General features: G+C 46.6%; 1 protein-coding gene across 6 annotated transcripts in view; it reads right to left on the bottom strand.

The window, feature by feature from the left end:
- The window catches only part of TBC1D8 (TBC1 domain family member 8), a 111,925-nt gene that overhangs the window by 19,778 nt on the left and 73,402 nt on the right, over window positions 1-18,745 (bottom strand). For 4 of the 6 annotated variants that reach the window (XM_019450839.2, XM_019450960.2, XM_019451109.2 and 1 more), the window contains 10 exons: window positions 13,658-13,865; window positions 11,833-12,027; window positions 10,713-10,892; window positions 9,160-9,310; window positions 6,188-6,402; window positions 5,153-5,270; window positions 2,513-2,798; window positions 1,636-1,765; window positions 1,389-1,487; window positions 625-693 (listed from right to left, as the gene is read on the bottom strand). In XM_019450839.2, the coding sequence (XP_019306384.2) occupies window positions 625-693; window positions 1,389-1,487; window positions 1,636-1,765; window positions 2,513-2,798; window positions 5,153-5,270; window positions 6,188-6,402; window positions 9,160-9,310; window positions 10,713-10,892; window positions 11,833-12,027; window positions 13,658-13,865 (1,651 nt within the window). The remainder of the gene's footprint in view (window positions 1-624; window positions 694-1,388; window positions 1,488-1,635; window positions 1,766-2,512; window positions 2,799-5,152; window positions 5,271-6,187; window positions 6,403-9,159; window positions 9,311-10,712; window positions 10,893-11,832; window positions 12,028-13,657; window positions 13,866-18,745) is intronic. The other 2 variants (XM_019450886.2, XM_019451040.2) reach the window with 1 other exon arrangement.

Genomic DNA, 18,745 nt, shown 5'->3' with positions numbered 1-18,745 from the left:
TGTCTTCCCCATTTTCATCTGCTGTTTCAAGCAAGGACAGTTCTAGCAGGGTTATGGAAAATTTTCTTTGCTGGGTGATTTAAGTAGCAAGATCTGGATATCTACCTCAATATCCAAATATTAGAAATACGGTTTAGTATATTTAGTATCGCCAATGATAGACTCTAAGGTCATTTTAAAATGAGTAAGACTACGTGGCAACATGGAAAAGTGCTAGAAAGAGTATCAAGGGCAAGTCAAGTATAAAGTAGCGCGCTCTATAAAGCCAAATATCAAAATATGTCGATATGTATTACGGAGGGGAGTAGGAGTCATTACAAAGCATAGGAGGTGGTGATGATAGTAACGGTCACTGTTCCACGTACTCAGGCCTGAGAACTCCATGGAGAACCGTGAAGAACGGGTTACCGGTACCCAAGGCCCTCAGCAGAGCACAGCTCTCGTGTGTGAGCCACAGGCAGGCGAGGAGAAGATGGAGCCAGCAAGTGGGGCAGCTCCGGCCTCTGCTGCCACTGAACAGGCGCGTGGCAGACTCCGCAGCTTCCACATGCTCACCCACCCACCCCGGCAGGCCGACAACATGGGCTTGGCCTTTCACTCCCCCATTTGCCCAGAGTTTCCTACCTTGAATAAGTCATAGAGTTCTTCCAGGTCTTCAGGAAGAATGGAGACTTCTGGGGTAACAACGCGGAGCTTGAAAGAAGAATGAACAGCAATGGAGTGAGTTCTGTGCCTGCACTTAGGAGGATCGGAGGAACAGGGGGCTCTTCTTGCTTGCAGGGGGGCGAGGGGACGCCAGGCGCCAGTCCTGTCTACCAGAGCAGCCTGTTCCTCTCTGACGCAAAGATCACCATATGGTAACTTTCTCAAGGTGTTTACCCTCAACCTTTCCAATTCACACACCAGTGCCTCAGGACAAATGTGTAGGTTCTGACAGAAGTCAAACTCTAGCAAAGACGGGGCTTGGGCAGGAAGTTCCTCCTGAATAACAACGAACACTGCAGGCCTTCTGTGCTAGGCATTTTATATATCGGACTTCATTTAATCCCGGATGCTGGGTATTAGTATCCTCATTTTACAACCGGGTAAGCTGGGGCTCACGGTGGTTAAACTGCTCACAGTCTGACTTGAGAACCTCTGCTGTTTCTATACCAGGTCATTCTAATTCAATGGGGGGTGGGTACAAAGCTGGCATTCAGTTTATGTATTTATTTTTAGTAATCTCTACACCTAATGTGGGGCTTGAACTCATGACCCTGAGATCAAGAGTCACAGGCTCTTCTAACTGAGCCAGGCAGGCACCCCAAAAGCTGGCATTCTTATGAGACCAACAGGAGACCAGAGCCCAGGTTAGTGCCTGACTGCCATTCTGATAACCCTTGACTCACCACATTCTGCTTTGTGGTATCTTCATGGCCTTGGAGAACCCTGATCCTGTGCTTACAGCGCAGGTGCTCAATCTGCTCCACAGACTGGTCTCCAAATTTCTGCAGAGAAACAGAGTCACTCATGCACAGAATCCCTTTTTGCATACAAACAGAGGAAAGTAGTAGTAGTCAGGGAACCTCCCTCAAAACCCACCTCTGAGAAAGTTGCCAAGAGGGCGAGGGTGGGGATGGGGCCAGGTCCAGTTACCTCATAGGAGTCCCGGATCAGGTCAGCAATGTCAGTCACAGGGTAAGGCTCCTGGTCATCAGAGAAAAAGGCATGGTGGCTGCCGACTGAGGGTCCAGGGCTGTCCTCATTCTTAATGTGATCTAGAAACCTGAGCACACAACCCACCTTTGAAGCACTGGTTTCCCCTCTCACCCGAGCACCACACCACACCCACTACCTTCACAGGGGCCATGAAACATTTCAGAGCATTTTCAAACAGAGTTCATTTGTCTTCAAACACTGGGAGGAAGGCAAGGTAGCAACCACTGTGCTCCTTTAGAGAAAAGGAGACATCCCTAATGCCAGACTTGTTGATCTGGGCTCCATGGGCGGGTTTGCAGAGATCGGGAACTCTCTGGAAGTCAATACAGAGTTCTGTGCATATGTGCAATTGTAAGCTTCCACAGTGTTCTGAAAGGGAAACTCTCATCTGTCTTTCACCTTGCCCTCAGCTCCAAGAAACCCAGGTTCCAGTCCTCAGCCTCACGGGGCTTTTCTTTCACTGTAACACACCAGCCCCTGCACATCAAATGTTTGAAACCTCCAGCTAGCTGCCTGAGACCACCATTTCCTAGTGCCTACCTGCCTCATTCAAGGCCACTCTGAGTGTGTATCTCCTCAGAGAAAAGCACTGAGAGCCCACTCTCCTCCTGTACCCTCTCACTAGCTGGAGAGGAGTAGGGAAGATGGCGCTTTTCACCACACACAGCCAACAGTGCCACCTGATGGGATGACAAGTGGCAGAGTGGAAGGAAAAATTCCACAATGACGGCCCTGCTGGGCACCTGCTGCTGCCTTTACCCATCATCTGTCTGGCAGAGCCCTCGGCTGCCCGCCTCGCCCCCCATGAGCCCACCTGCTGAGGACCATGAGGGCCTGGCCATCGTCCTTGCTGCTGCACAGGCCCTCAGCGTTGGCTTCCAGCACGGCCAGCCCCAGCTGGAAAATGGCTTTGATCCCATCGTAGAAGAAGCAATCCACAACGCTCACCGCACTCTCCAGAGGCATAATGCTGAGGAACAGCGTCAGGAACCACGAGAGAGAGATGGACGCTAGGGCTGAGAGGTCGTTCATGTGCTCCGCCAGCTCGGGGAGGTGCTCCTTGATGAGCTCCTCAAAGACTGACTGGTCCACCTGGGCCCCTGGAAAAGGCAGGCCATGGAGACTTGGTTGGGCAGGGAGTCACACTTTCTAAAGTTAGCCTGAAACTGAAACTAATCTGAGATGATCAGAACAATGAAACCAAATTGGAGTCCAGAAAAGGACTCACACTTAACTGATTTTTGACATTGACTAGGGTAATTCATTGGGGATAGTATTTTCACAAAATAATGCTCAATCAGAGGATACCTGTGTGGGGGAGGGGGGAGGGGGGTGGGAACCTCGAGTCCTACTTCACACCATACAAGAAAATACATCTGAAATGTGTCACAGACCTAAATATAAAAGCTAATACTATAAAGCTTCTCAAGGAAAATAGAGGAAAAAGGCAAAATTTCTTAGGACACAAAAAAGCACTAGCCACAGAAAAAGTTATAAATTGGACTTCATGAAAATTAAAGACTGGTGTTCTTCAAAAAACAATAAAATAATAATACAAACTGCAAACTCAGAAAATATCTGTAATACATATACCTGACAAAGGTCTTGTATTCAAAACAACAACTCTTGCAACTTAGTCATCAATAACCAATTTTTTCTTTAAATAGGCAAAAGATGTGAGCAGACACTTCAAAGGAGACAGTAAACAAATGGCCAGGAAGCACAGAAAAATATGCTGAAGATCCTTAATCAAAGAAAGGCAAATTAAAGCCTCCATGACAGATCCCTTTTACCCACTAGAATGGCAAAAATTAAAAAGACAATTCCAAGGACTAACAGGGATGTGGAGCAGCTAGAACTTCTACACTGCTGGTGTGAGATGTGTGACTACAGAATATCTTGCTTTGAAAAACAGTTTCTTACAAAATTAAAAATACATCTAACCTAGGACCTAGCAATTCTACTCCTAGGTAAATACTCCAGAAAACAGACAAACTTTATTCACAAAGAGACTTCTACAGGAATGTGTATTGCAACTTTACTTACAATAAAAAACCTGGAAACAACTCAAATCTCTACTGACAGGTGACTGGATAAACAAATCATGGTATAAATGTATAGTGAAGGGCTACTCGACAATAGGAAGGAACAAATTACTGATGCACCAACAACCTCATGTTATACAAAGGAAGCCAGACACAAAAGAGATTACATTCTCTGTCATTACATTTATACCAAGTTCAAGAATGGGTTGAACTAATCCGTGGTGATGGAAATCAGTATCCTGCCACAGGTGGGGAAGGGGCAGAAGGGAACTTTGTGGGTTATGGAAATACTCCACCCTGCACTGGGTGGTGGTCACAGTGTGCACATTATCACTGACAGTCTGCTGGTCACCGAGGAGTATGAACTGTGCCATTGCAACACCATCAACAGATGACCGCTTTGGCAACTTGCCTCCCGATGTCCCTGAGGTCTGATGAATCTGTACTACCATGTACAAGGTTAAACTGCCTCCCACAATATAAAGTACAAAGGGGAGTACTCAGGCACATGAAGGGAACCAGGAAAGACAGTCTAAAGTGTACCAAAAGACCACTAAAAGGCACCAAGTGGTCACCTCCTTCCCAGCTAACCCCCCCTTTACTCTCAGTGGTCATCACATTCCCTCAGTTCTTTGGATACCAGTCTTCAGAAAGCTTCTTCTTCCTGCCTTGCTCCTACATCCAGTCCTTTGCCAAATTCTGTCACAAATTCGTTCTTTGGTTTCTGTTCTCACAGCTGCCACCCTAATATTAGGCCACCTCCAGAAAGGGTATCTAAGAGTATCACCAAGCAGAGGCAATTTTTCTGTCACTTGTCCACTAGGAGGTGCTGGACCACAAAATAATGCAAGTTCAAATCAGCCATAAGAAGAAGAGAAGGCATCAAGTGTGTGCCTGTGAGCTGTGGGGTCATGGGTCTGCCCAGAGCCCAGCAGCAACAAATGGACCTTCTCACTATCAACGTATGCAAGTGGTGGGGGTACGGGGGCGTTTCCAAGTGTGCCCTTCAGGTCCAGCCTCGAGGGTTGCCAGCACGGCTCCATATGCCTCCTGTCCTCGGGGCGAAAGGGGTCATCTGTCTGCATGAGCTCCTTGGATACTGAGAGGAAGACCACCCTCCGTTTCCAGGCCACAGGGAAAAACCTCTCTGGTTTTCACTCTTCAACTTGTTTCCTGAGCCTAAGAAATTTTCTTTTCAGGTTACCTCAGTACACCATTTTGCTAGAATAGTGCAGAGAATTACACCGGTTAGTTGTGCAAATTCAAGAGCCAAGCAGGGTTTGTACAGAGACCAGCTGAGCAGCACAGGGGATTTTTTACTGAGAACTGATGACACATGTCTTGGCCCAGGCTCTGTCCCTACTCCCCAAGCACAGAGGATGAGGAGGAAGGGGAAGGAGGCACATTACCAATGACTCGGTGGTTGAAGTAGTCGGGGAGCATCCGCTCACACACAGCAACCAACAGCCAGAAGGCCTCCTCCTCCTTGGCATACAGCAGCAAAACAGAGGTCAGGATGTTCATGGACTGCTCGGGTTCACAGAGGAGGGGACAGTTAGTGACCAAGGCACACAGACACTAAAAACCACACAAGTCAGACTGCAGATGAGAGACCCAGGGCAGCCCAACCACACTGACACTCATGAGGTGGAATGATCACGTTATCAACATGGTCCCCACAAGACACACCAGGCTGAGTGACCAGCCATCGTCCCGTTACTGTCCCCATCTAGTAATGCTGAGCCTCAGGCTCAGGTCAAATCCAACCATTCTGTATGTTCAAACACACACAAGACATTCACACACTGATTTTGCTTATTTACAGGAAAACAAAGTTTAAAGTCTTCTATTTTCAAATATCAGAAACACCTCTAACCCCGTCTCATGCTGGGGCCGGAGGGCGGGTGTTTTAATTTACTGAGTTTTATTTTGTGCTTCTTTACCACATCCCTGAGTAAACTTCCCGAGCAAACTCAGCAACTGCTCCAAGGACATCTTACCTCCACTTGTGCTTCCTGAAGGAAAGGGACTGACCCCAAACATCTTTTTCCTCCCCAAACGGCACTGATATTTTTTTAAATAATCCCCACAACTTCTGTAGAGATCTAGAAAAATAAAGCTCCACAGAAGGGTTATCAGTGCCGTCCTACAGCGGAGGCCTGGAGGGGTGGTGGAGACAATCTGTCCTACAGTGGACAGCAACTCAGCATGTGCACTGCTCTTTGCTCCAAGCAAAGTTTCTAATTTCAAGTAATCAGCCTGTTTGACTATATGCAGATGATTCCTTCCGCCTTATTTGATACATTCTTTCAGGGAAGGGACGAAGCACAGAGCCCTCACAGAACAGTCAGTACCAGACAGCCAAGAACACCAGGAGCTGAAGCCCAGCAGATCAACACAAGACATGGACTCAACGCAAGACTGCTCCTCACTGCACGCCTCACCTGGCAGTACCCAATTTTAGGGTTCCGGTGGGCATAAGCCGTCAGGACTCTCCTCAAAGCAGCAATTCCGGTTTCATTTTGGAAGGCGGGGTGCTCTGGTAAGGAACGGTGCAGGTCCCGTTCTATCTCCTCCGTCACCAGGCAACATTTTCCCATGGACTCCTCCACCAGATTACCATAGTAACCGGGATGCGAGGCGAGATCAGTTACGGCATCTGACGATTTAAAAGTAATTTTTCAAGGGGGTGGATTACCAGCATAGAGTCAACATGGGGAGGGGGCTTGTCCTGCCGGAAGACCTCAATGGGGTCTCATTACTTGAGGGACATAAAATATTTTGAGACCACACACAACCAAAAGGACTTCATTTCTGCCAAAAATAAATAAAGAAAGAAAATGAAATAATGTGGCTTTTCTAAGAATAACCTTACATAGAGGGAAACAGCTCATACTAGAAATAACTGTATTAATATGTTTTTAGTAAGTTGTATTCTCTTGTAACAGGAAGAGTGGATATGTGGGTGTATTCATACATACAGATGTACACACAATTTTCATATATTCACTCAACAATAAATTACTGAGCACGTATGTGCGAAACATGTACAATTATGCTTAAGTAATCACACAATTATCAAGGAGCCAACAAGCCAACAACAAGAAAGTCTGAGGCCGGGATCATGATGTGCAGGTCGACCAAGCATAGCCCACCTACTGCTGACCTCCCACCCAAGCCTCTGACAGGCAGATGACATCAGGGGTGAGGCATCCATAACACATGAGGATCCCATTCCCTTATCAGCCAGCACCAGGGCACCTGTGCTTCCAGCCAATGGTCCCGCTTGGGCGCTAGTGGCAGGTGGGGCTCCAGTCCTGAGACCAGCCCCACACAGGGAGGTCCCAGGAGAGCAGGGCAAGCAGAAAGGGCCCAGTTCTGCCTTTAAATGCTAGCTAAGGTTTTTTTACTTCTGACTGGGTTTAGTATACTACGCTCCTCAACTCTCCCATCTGCTGTGATTCCCATCACATCTGATAAACAACCATTTCGGCACTCCCCTGTCATCAATGCTTAATACTAACAGCTGTCACTCATTACGCAACAGCCTAAACACCACAGCAATCTTTCTGTCAACACTACTGCTTGAAAGGAAAGACAGCCCTTTATGAACTAGCCTTTTTTTTTTTTTTAAATAAAACGTGTGTGTATTTTCATTAAAGAGGCAGACGATAAGCCGGTGGCATTAACAGGTGTCACTCATTGGGTGGTAAGATTATGAGTCATGTTACTTTCTTTGCTCGTTCCTCTCTGTTTTCTTTCCAACTCTGAGTAGGGGTTGTTTTTATTAGATACAAAAATACAGAAGGCATTTTTTAATTTTAAAAAGGCCTGTCTTTGGTAGGCAGCTACAGAAACAAGGCAACAGGTGGGGGGGGCTCAGAATGTGAGACAAGGTGAGCAGTGGTAGCAGACCTATCAATAAATGCCAGCAAGTAGGTCAGAAAGCAGGAAATGTGCATCTGGGCACCCAGGGCTGGAGAGGTTATGGGCTTGATTATCTGGGGGAGAGACTGGGAAGAAGGAAGACAGAGGGTGAGGTGGGGTGAGAGTCAGCATGAGGCTGACATGAGAGAGGAATATAAGAAATGTGCAGGGAGAGGCTCCAGGGTGGCTTAGTCGGTTAAGCTCCCGACTTCAGGTCATGATCTCAGTTTGTGAGTTTGAGCCCCACATCAAGCTCTGCACTGACAGTACGGGGCCTGCTTGGGATTCTCTCTGCCCACAACTCAATCTCTCTCTGCCCCTCCCTCCCTCCCTCTCTCTCTCTCTCAAAATAAAAAAAAAATAAACTTATAACAACAACAAAAAAAAGTGTACAGGGAAAGTCCAGGTGCCCAGGCTCGGCCTCTGGGAGGCCCATGCTGACCTGAGAGCAGCAAGGCCACTGAAGGAAAGGGGACCTCCTCACCATGCCTCCCGCTGCACCCTGAAAGGAGCAGCTAAGTCACACTACTGGACAACAGGGCCTTCCCTTCCTGCCCGCAGGGCCCCACCTCCTCTACCGAGCCAGATGAAACAGCCACACTCAATGCAGAGAAAGGCAAACGCCTGCTCAGCCTGTCTCTGGAGAAGTTGGTCCCTGTCTCTGCGCACCCATCAGTGAGTGTCACCAAACAGCACCTGGGGCCTGAGGCCAGACAAGGTCATCACTGAATGGGTCAAGTGGTATAAGAGGAAGACGTGGGCAGAAGAAAAAATGTCCACAATTGTACCTCTTAGGGACCCTGTGTGTCTTCAACAGACAAGGGACCAATAGAAAGTATGATGGGGGGGGGGGGGGTGGCGCCTGGGTGGCTCAGTCGGTTAAGCGTCTGACTTCAGCTCAGGTCACGATCTCGCGGTCCGCGAGTTCGAGCCCCACGTCGGGCTCTGGGCTGATGGCTCGGAGCCTGGGGCCTGCTTCCAATCCTGTGTTTCCCTCTCTCTCTGCCCTTCCCCCATTCATGTTGTGTCTCTGTCTCAAAAATAAATAAACGTTAAAAAAAAAATTAAAAAAAAAAGTATGCTGGGGGATTTATTTGAATGCCACTGCAAGTGAACAACATACACAGATTTTTGTTTGTTTAGTGTATTTCAGAATGCATGTCCTAGAGAGATACTTCCCTTCTAGAAGGTTCTTTACAGAATTCTCAGGACTATGTATAGACTCAACATTATTTTTAAAAGAGAGGAGGTCACTTCAGCCAGATCTCACATTGACCAAGGAGAACATCGCAGCCCAGGGGTCTCAGGCAACTTGACCCAGGTCCCACAGGTAACACAGTAAGAGTGCTGAAGTTCTGGGCTGGGAACATCACAGAAAGAATCTAAAGATGGATGACTTGCCTGCACACACACATTGTTCAGATCTGGGCCTCTGTTCCTGTTCTGCTCCAGAAAGAACTTTTGGCCTCAAAATACCAGAAACACTTACCTGAGAAAAGCAGCCAGAGTTTGCCACGTAAAGACTCAGGGATCCCCATGGCTACAAGCTTCCGGATCTTCTCTGTGCGAAACATACACACGGTTCTGCCATATTCCACAAAGTGGTCATTCCACAGGCTTATTTTTATCTGCTCCCTGGACTGCAAATGGAAATTTTGTTAATGTACAAAGAAGCCCGTCCATACCTTCCACTACAGCCCATCCAGAATGCATAGCAGAGGGATGTTGCCTCTGTTAACAGAGGAACCAACAGTAATGGGCAACTGGGTCAGCAAATATTTTTGAAACACTTCCAGGCACAGAGGATGTAAAGATGAACAACAGTGTACCAGCCCTTGTGGAGTTCAGAGCCCAGCAGGAGGGTTTACACAAATAAAATGCCATTTTCTTGGCAAAGTTGATCGTAAGAATATGTTTGTACAAACACTCAAGTCACCCAAAGCAGATAGGAGGGAGGGGTGGGAGTGGGGGACGTTAGGGAAGCTTCTCAGGATGTTGACAGCAAGCCAGCTGCTGAAACACAGGTCAGCTCAGAGGGCAAATGAGGGCAAGAGGTGGGTGGGGATCATAATTTACCCTGAGCTCTGCCACAACCAGAAGAAAAACTGAAACCTAAAAAAATTACATTGTTCTCATTATCAGAAACAAGAAAGATATCATTTCTCTAGGCAACTAAAAATCCTTTAAAATCATCTGTAGATGGTGGGGTCTGGGTAGCTCCATCGGATGAGCATCTGACTCTTGATTTCAGCTCAGGTCATGATCTCCTGCTTTGTGGTTTGAGCCCCTTGTCAGGCTCTGTGCAGACAGTGTGGAGCCTGCTTGGGATTCTCTCTCTCCCTCTCTCTCTCTCTCTCTCTCTGCCCCAACCCTGCTTGCACGTACATGCTCTGTCGCACTCACACTCTCTCTCAAAATAAATAAACTTAAAAAAAAATTATCCCTAGATGGCTTTTTAAGCAAGAGGTCCATAGATACCCCTGGCACATGGGTCCCAACGCAGCTTCCTTCTAGCCATCGTATCTTTTAAGAGTACAATTTCTAGCCCATTCACCCTATTGTATGTAACATTGTCCTTACATTCTCCCTACAAAGAGGATGAGTATAAATAAATGTAATAGAAATATCTTCAGTCCAGTAAAACTACAGTATAGGAGACCTTTTGTTCCAGGAGAGAAACAAGAAACATTGTAAAAGGAACCCGCACAGACACCACTGGGTAAGAAGAGACACACTTGTTCTGTATCTGGAAGAACCCACAGAGGACAGCACTGATGGCTCTATAGGTCACATGGCCAAGAGTTTCGTCAAAGAGCCACTTAATAGGGCAGGTAGGAAAGTCATTGCCCTTGGTCATTTGACCACATCCTCCATGTATCCAGATGTGCCCAGGCAACTGGAATCAGCTGACCCCCTCCCACTACTGCCAAAGAGGAAGAGGGAGGGACGCTAGCCGCTGGGGCTGCACGGCCACCCGCACCACACCTGCTCTCCCGAGGCCTGCGGGGCTGGGGCTCAAGAAGGCAGAGCCATGCCACCCACCATTCGCAAGTCGGGGCTCTGGCTGCCTGACTGCTGGAAGACAGATATCAGGGCCTCGGGGTGCAGGCGCGGGCTCTTCTCTTTTTCACTTTCCTCACTATTTTGAGAGGACACCATTTCAAGATCTCCAAACTTGTGGTCACCGCACATGCTTGTTGAATGAAACATAGGTGAAGTCTGCTGGAAAGAAAAGGAGGGGAGCCAGAAGAAAGTCACCGCTTTACCTATGGAAGAGTCTTTGTTTTGCCTTTGGAGGCATGAAGATAACATACTTAAACATGCCTATTAATGACTCAAGGGAAACAGACTAACATTAGACCCAACAGATTTGATCCTCATTGTGCTTTCCCGGTAAGGCTGCTCACACACACCCAGCATGGGTCCAACAGGGAGCCAGCCAAGCACCATTTCTTGTATGCTTCCAGAACTGAGGATGTCAATCTTCAAAAAACAACCCTACGGTACGGAGAGACTATCTCCTTTCCTCCCTCTCACTGCGTGGGTAAAAAGAGGTCAAGCAAGAGAGGGACGGGCGTGTAACAACAGGAGACAAGGCCCCAGCAGATCCGGGTCTGTTTTACAGCTGTCCAACCTTAAGGACAATGTAACGTCTCTTTTAACAAGTTACATCTGCCCCCAAATAACATCCAAAGTCAAGTGGGGGGCACTGACCCTTCCAACCTGTGAGGGGGTTGTTCACTAACCTGCGGGTCAATTCCCCAATCAAACCCTCCAACCTGTGAGTGGTGCCCTGTCAATCCCTTTGCCATAGGGGTGTCTCCCACCAACCTAACATATGGAGGGGTGCCCATCAGATCCACTCACCTCTGCTGAGGGGTGCCCTATGAACCCCTGTAACCTGTGAACAGGGGGCCCCGTTAGCCCCTCCAACCGCTCATCTGCATGGGGCACCCTCGGACCTGTGTAGCACCCACTCAGGATCCCTCGAGTATCAGAAGCGATACAGTGTCTGGTACACAGGTCCAGTCATCTCTTACACACTTCTCTCATACGCAAGTAGATTAGTGTCACGTGCACACCCTTTAGAGATCACTGCCCTGGAGGTGGTGAGGAAAGAGACCTTCATTTTATAGGATCCCACTGTTTCTAAGGATCATACCATGTCTTCATCTTGGGAGGTGTCATAATGCACGGGGTGGTTGGCGTGCACCCGCTGCAGCCTCACGAGCAGGCTCCCCACCAAGTTATCTCTGTCCTTTAGCTCAATGAACTGGAAGGCCATCTTGCTCCTGATGCTGACAATGACGGGATTAGGTAGCAGACTTGTGTCCTCCATCTTCTCAATGCTCACCACCTATTGCAAAAAAATTATACACAAAGGTGCAGCAAGAGAAAAAGGAGGGCACGCATTTCAGTTACATATTTAGAAAATATCATGTGCTAGAAAGTAAAACCAAGTAACTTCAATAAGAAACTGATACAAAGGTTAAAAAGTGGTAATGCAGCAAGCATATTCACAAGAGCCAAAAGGTCAAAATAACCCAAGTATCCATCAGCAGGTGAATGCAGAAACAAAATGTGCTCTATCCACACAAGGGAATATTACTCAGCCTTAAATAGGAGAGAAATTCTGACACCTGCTATAATACGGAATGAACCTTGAGGACATTATGCTAAGTGAAATAAGCCAGACACAAACAGGCAAGTGTTGTATGATTCCACTTACAAGAGGGAACTAGAGCTATCACATTCAGAAAAAGAAAGTAGAGTGGTGGTTGCCCGGGGCTGTGGGAGGGAGGATGGGGAGTTAGTGCATAATGGAGACAGAGTTTCAGTTTGGGAAAATGAAGAAGTTCTGGTAATGGGTACACAATAATGTGATGTATTTAATGCCACTGCACCGTAACACTTAAACATGGGTGAAGTGAGGGGCACCTGGGTGGCTCAGTTGGTTAAGCATCCGACTTCGGCTCAGGTCATGATCTCGTGGTTCATGGGTTTGAGCCCCATGTTGGGCTCTGTGCTGACAGCTCAGAGCCTGAAGCCTGCTTCGGATTCTGTATCTCCCTCTCTCTCTGCCCCTCCCCTGCTCATAGTCTCTCTTGTCTCTCTCTCTCTCTCTCTCTCTCTCTCTCTCAAAAATAAACATTAAAAAATTTTCTTTAAAAAATGGGTGAAGTGCTAAATGTAATGTCATATATATGTTACAACAATAAAACAAGTACATACGTAAGACAACCCTTGGATTTCTTGCTCCACTCCTAAGTAAGAATATTTGCAAAATGAAAACAGCTAGAAAATAACATGGAGGGAGATCACACAAATGAAAAAAATTTGAGTTTTTCCAAAGAGAAGTGCTTAGAATTTGGAGGTCCTGGTGTGAAACAAGAGTTGCTGTTACTGTCCCAACAGACATGCCTTGAAACCGAAGGACTGGGCTTATCAGATCCAGAAGTGGCCGCAGGTTGCCTTGCATTTCCGGGAACACAACTGCAGAATTTTCTAGGAGGAAGGGACCTGATCCATATTAAAGGAAACACTTTTTAAATGTTTAACTCAAGTCCCAGGAGGGTATAAAAGCCAAGCAATCTGACATTTTCAAAAGGTGACGCTTTTTTGTCAGTTGTTTTTTTGCTTTCCCCATTTTTGTGAGTGAAAGGGGTGGATTCATTTCTAAGGGCTGTTGGAAAAGCTATAATTGCTAGGCATGTACTTTCTAATGAGAACTTTATCAAAAACCCTGAGGTGAGAGTGTTTTATTCTCACCAATCACTTCTATGCAAATTTCAGGTGGCTGTAGCAACGACAGAAAAAACAACAACCAAATGAGTACTGGTCAAATTCAGGCCGTGCTTCCCTCCAGAGGCCCGTGTTTAGCTGGCCAAACCCTGCTGGCTGAGCACCCCTGCCTGTGCCAGGTCCCACAGTGACCATGGGCTCAAGGATAAAAGGTGGGCTTGGGAAGCTCCTGCCAGGGCGGCTACCTCTCTGAGCGGGAGGATGACATTACAGCAGCCGTCTTCCTTGCTGGCGAAGCAGATGTAACGGTCAGATGTGAACATCCGCCCGACGGTGTGACAGCGACTGAACGGCGTCCACAGCGAACAGTCCACAACTGCGTGCAGCTTCTCTTGCCTCGGCAGCCTGAAGAAAGCCCGGAAGAACTCATTCTGTGCTCTGGCTTCAAGGTCCCTGGCGAAGGAGGGACAGAGAAGAAGAAGAGGCAGGAATGGTGACTGAACACACTGGAGTACAAAGAAAAACCCTGTGAAACCACTCACTGGCATAGCCGGATATTGAAGTGGATGCCAAAAGGTATTGAGCCCCTCCAGGTCCGGCGTGGGTCATTAGCGTGCACCCCACTTCACAGCCAAACTTTGGAACGCGTACTCAAGGCAGAAGGGGCTGCCCCTGCGCAAAAGTATTACGACAAACTCACAGACCTTCCTTCCTGGTTTGAGTAACATTGTGAATTACCATAAAACAATGAAAAATCCAGTATCCAAAAGTCAGATAACAACAAGGGTTGACAAGGATGTGGAGAAACTGACACCTTCGCACACTGCTGGTGGGAATGTGCAGCCACTTTGGGCAACAGTCTGGCTGTTTCTCAAAAGGCTCAACATGGAGTTACCATAAGACCTTGCAATTCCCCGCCTAGGTATACACCCAAGAGAACTGAAAAGGTACATCTGCTGAAAACCCTGTACACGCATGTTCACAGCAGCATTATTCATAATAGCCGAGAACTGGCAACAACCCAAATGTCCATCAACTGATAAATGGATAAACACAACATGACAGGGCCACACCATGGAATATTACTCGGCCACACAAAGCAAAAGTACAGACACATGCTACAACATGGGTGAACCCTGAAAACCTTACAGATACAAAAGACTACACACTGCCTGATTGCATTTATATGGAATTTCCAGAATGGGCAAAACTCATAACCACAGAAAATAGATTAGTGATTGCTTAGGGCTGGGGATAAAGGGAGAAGTGGGGAGTGACTACTCATGAGTACAGGGTTTCTTCTTGGGGTGAAGAAAATGTTCTAAATCAATTGTGGTGATGGTTGCACAGCTCTGTGAACAGACTAAAAAACCACTGAATGGACACTTTAACAGGGTGAATTGTATGAATTATATTATGAATTAAATGTATGAAGTATAGCTCAAAAAAGCTTTAAAAAAATTTAGATCTGTGCGGGCATATAGTAAGTGCTGAATAATCATTAACTATTATTACCTTTAAAAAACAAATCCAGAGGCACCTGGGTGACTCAGTTAAGTGTCCAACTCTTGGTTTCAACTCAAGTCATGATCTTACAGTTCATGGGATCAAGCCCTGCATTGGGCTCACAGTGACAGTGTGGAACCTGCTTGAAATTCTCTCTCTCCCTCTCCCTGTGCCCTTCCCCCTCTCATGCACACACTCTCTCTCTTAAATTTAAAAAAAAAAAAATCCTTCTAAATAAAAAAAATCTAAGTAAAGTATCGCCACAGAGAAGCACATCAGTGTCACATCAGTACAGACAGCAGAGAATGGTGGTGAGCTAGGGGAGAGATCCTACCCCAGGGAACCCCCACCAAACCCCGATTCTTGGCTGTAACATCCAGTAAAGCAAGAAGGCAGCCAAATCACAATGTTTAAAAATACTGATGAATGTATGTCATACCCCAAAATTCTAGGAGAAGGGAAATTCCACTGTACAAAGATAAAAAATTTTCTTTGTGGGGCGCCTGGGGTGGTTCAGTCAGTTAAGCATCTGACTCTTGATTTTGACTCAGGTCATGATCTCACAGTCATGAGATCAAGCCCCACATCGGGTTCTCTGCTCAGCTTGGAGCTGGCTTGGGATTCTCTCTCTCCTCTACTCTGCCCCTCTTCCACTCATGTTTTCTCTCTCAAAAAAAATTTTGTTTTTCTTTGCCACATTACATAAGAGTTCTTTAACTTTGTCTGATATAATTAGCACTATGCTCAAAGTAAGGAATACGAACTCTTGGCTTATTAGCTGTGTGACCTTAGACACACTCCTCCATATCACATCCTGACATCTGTAAAATGGAAACAATAACTAACCTTTCTGCTTCAAGGGATCCCTGCAAACATAAAATGATGTCCACAATATTGAGAAAGCAGGTTAGAAACAGTATCTACAGGGGTGCCTGGGTGGCTCAGTTGGTTGGGCATCAGACTCTTGGTTTCCATTCAGGTCATGATCGCATGGTTCATGGAATCGAGCCCTGTGCTGGGCTCTGCACTGACAGCTTGGAGCCTGCTGGGGATCCTCTCTCTCCCTCTCTCTATGCCTCTCCCCTGCTCACATTTGTGCTCTCCCTCTTCCAAAAAAAAAAAATTAAAAAATAATTAAGAAAATAAACAGCATCTACAGTATGACCCCATTTACATAGATTCTATATAATTTGCAGAAGTGATGTGTAAAAAGACTTTGCCTAAAATGTTAATAGCAGTTGACTCTTCATTGTAGGATTTCCACTTTTCATTTTATTCTGCTTAAACTTTCTACCTGACCACGTATTGTTAGCTTTTTAAAAATTATTCCATTTTCTTTTAGGAAAAGAGAAACTTTTTAAATATTGCATAAAAGAAAAGTATGAAACTCTGCAGCCTGAGTGATCTTTTAGACACGTGCCCCCCTCACCAGGGCCATGCTTGCACACAGATGCCCCTTCTGCCCCTGTTCTCGTTCCCAACCCAGTCCTTGTTTTCACACCATCACACAACTCTCTTCCCAGAGACACCCCTCCCCCCCCCCCCCACCCCAGAGACGGGCGAGTGCTTGGAATTTATTATCAAACCCTCACAAAGAAAAGATACTTACATGTCCAGAAAGTCCTCTAGGTACAAAAAGAAACTATATAAATTCCAAGATCAAGATGGGTCCAGTTACTGCAGGCCAAAGCTACAGTTCCTTACCCTGCAGTGCTGATATTCCACAGATGGCTGTTTCCAAAGGAGCCTACACTTGCTCCACAGAGGAGCCGGGAGAACATGGGAAAGCACCATGAATGCTCTAGAAATTCATGTACTACAGGATGGAAGGCAAGGCCCCTCAAGATCACCCCAGTTCCCTGAAAGCAGGAAGGAGACACATACATTCAACACATTTACACTGGAAGACTTACATCCTTGTCCCCAAAGCATGCTGGCCAGGCTGGCTGTGGTGAAAGTGAAGCCAGTGCAGCCTGTCTGTACTTATCTTACAGATGTGGCTCCAGCCACCACTGAATTCACCTGTTGGCTATTCTTCCCTAGAAGCACAGAGAGAGGGGATAGAAGGACTTTTTGTATTTACTTTGCATCCAGCTCTTCAATTTAAGAGTTAAGGTGCTCAGTTATCTGATGTTTCTATTCAGTACACCCGCTGCGTCAGCCAGTTCAGCCCCTTCTCCATACTACACACCATCTCCATTCTCCTTTCTGGGCTGTTCCCTGTCACTCCAAGGGTCCATCTCTCACACATTCAGCAGCCGGAGACCAGTGACCTAGCATTACAAGACAGAAAGCAGCAGGAGGGACTTCTGAAGTCATCTTCCTTCCTTAGAAAGTTCTCTTCCAATTCTACTTCTAAATATGCATTACATGTATATATGTGGTATTTAACTTTCCGACATAACTGAGATGAAGACCAGCAGCTTGAGAGATGAGTAGCACAAGCCCTTTATGAAGCTCAGAGTAAGACTGCCTCATCCCTTGGGTCTGTTTCCAAGCAGGTGATAGTTGTGATGCTAAAAATGCCAGCTCATCTTTCTGAAGAGCACCAAAAACAAAGCCTGCTGGCCACAATTTGCCTTTCAGACCTTCTACCACTTACTAAATGTTCCCACTTTTCCTCCATAGAGATGACCAACAGACATGGGTCATAACCTACCATTCAGAAAGCACTAGCTAAGCTCGGGCCTGAAAGCCACAGCAGAAGTGCCCCCAGAAAGATGGAAACTAGCCCAGCAACCCCAACAGTATTCACCAGCTCTTGTCCACGGTGCTGGTATGTGCCGGCCAAAGTAACTGCTCCAAGAGAAAGCTACAGTGGACAAGAGAAGGGGAAGGTGCCACAAATCATCCTGTCTTAACACATGTCATTGTATGAGCCCGGAACCACCTGGAAATCAACAGGGGTTCATCAGAATATGGAGCAACACCAAGTTTGCTGTTAAAGCTGAAATTAATATGTGCAATCGTGCATGACAACCATGCAGACAATTCTAGACTATATGCAGACAATTTAAAAATCCAGACTTAGGGTGCCTGGATAGCTCAGTCGGTTAAGCATCTGATTCTTGATTTTGGCTCAGGTCATGGTCTCATGATTCGCAGGCTTGAGCCCCACATCAGGCTCTGCACTGACAGCACAGAGCCTGATTGGGATTCTCTCTCTGCTCCTGTCTGCTTCTCCCCCACTCCCACTTAAAAATAAATAAATAAACTTTAAAAAAAATCTAGATTTAATTTCTTAGACCTCAGACCCAAGAAATGAAGGGGTAGGTAGTTCTTTTGTTTTCTGCAAACCTAGAATTAGATTTTCCCCTCCTAGTTTAGATACAGGTATGAAAAACAGGTTTCCCCTCTCTCTTACCCATCAACCTTTTAGAATGTTTTAGGGAAAACCTGTATTAGGCCTTATACACAAACTCTCCCTCCCTCATTTATCACTCATGCACATATACAAACCTACTGTGTGTCAGCAGCTCAGAGCTTCTCAAGGTCAAATGCTTCCCCAAACTCAGTCTGTGTGTCAGGCTGGGGCAGATGGGCTCCCCCATTAGCTCAGGGTGTGAGGACTTCCTATCTGTGTCCTCAACAGGAGGCCTCAAGCACCATCCCGGCCCTGCTGGAATATCTCAGTCCTCTGCAGCCAGTCAGCCCCAGAAAAACACATACAACGATTTCTGGAGGCTCTTAGTTAACATACTTGCCCACAGACCCACGCCCAGCTCCTCTGAAACTCTGGAATATACCAATAACCAATAATGTAGAAACAAGGCAGAAAGGCCAGATACACTATGTCTCCTCAAAGCCCAAGTCTGCACATAAAACAC

This window comes from Panthera pardus, unplaced genomic scaffold (genome assembly GCF_024362965.1).
Source record: "Panthera pardus isolate Hobbes unplaced genomic scaffold, ASM2436296v1 HiC_scaffold_25, whole genome shotgun sequence".
In the NCBI taxonomy this organism is placed as follows: domain Eukaryota; kingdom Metazoa; phylum Chordata; class Mammalia; order Carnivora; family Felidae; genus Panthera; species Panthera pardus.
Note: the sequence above shows the minus strand (reverse complement) of the source record. Positions and strands in the feature narration are given on the sequence as shown.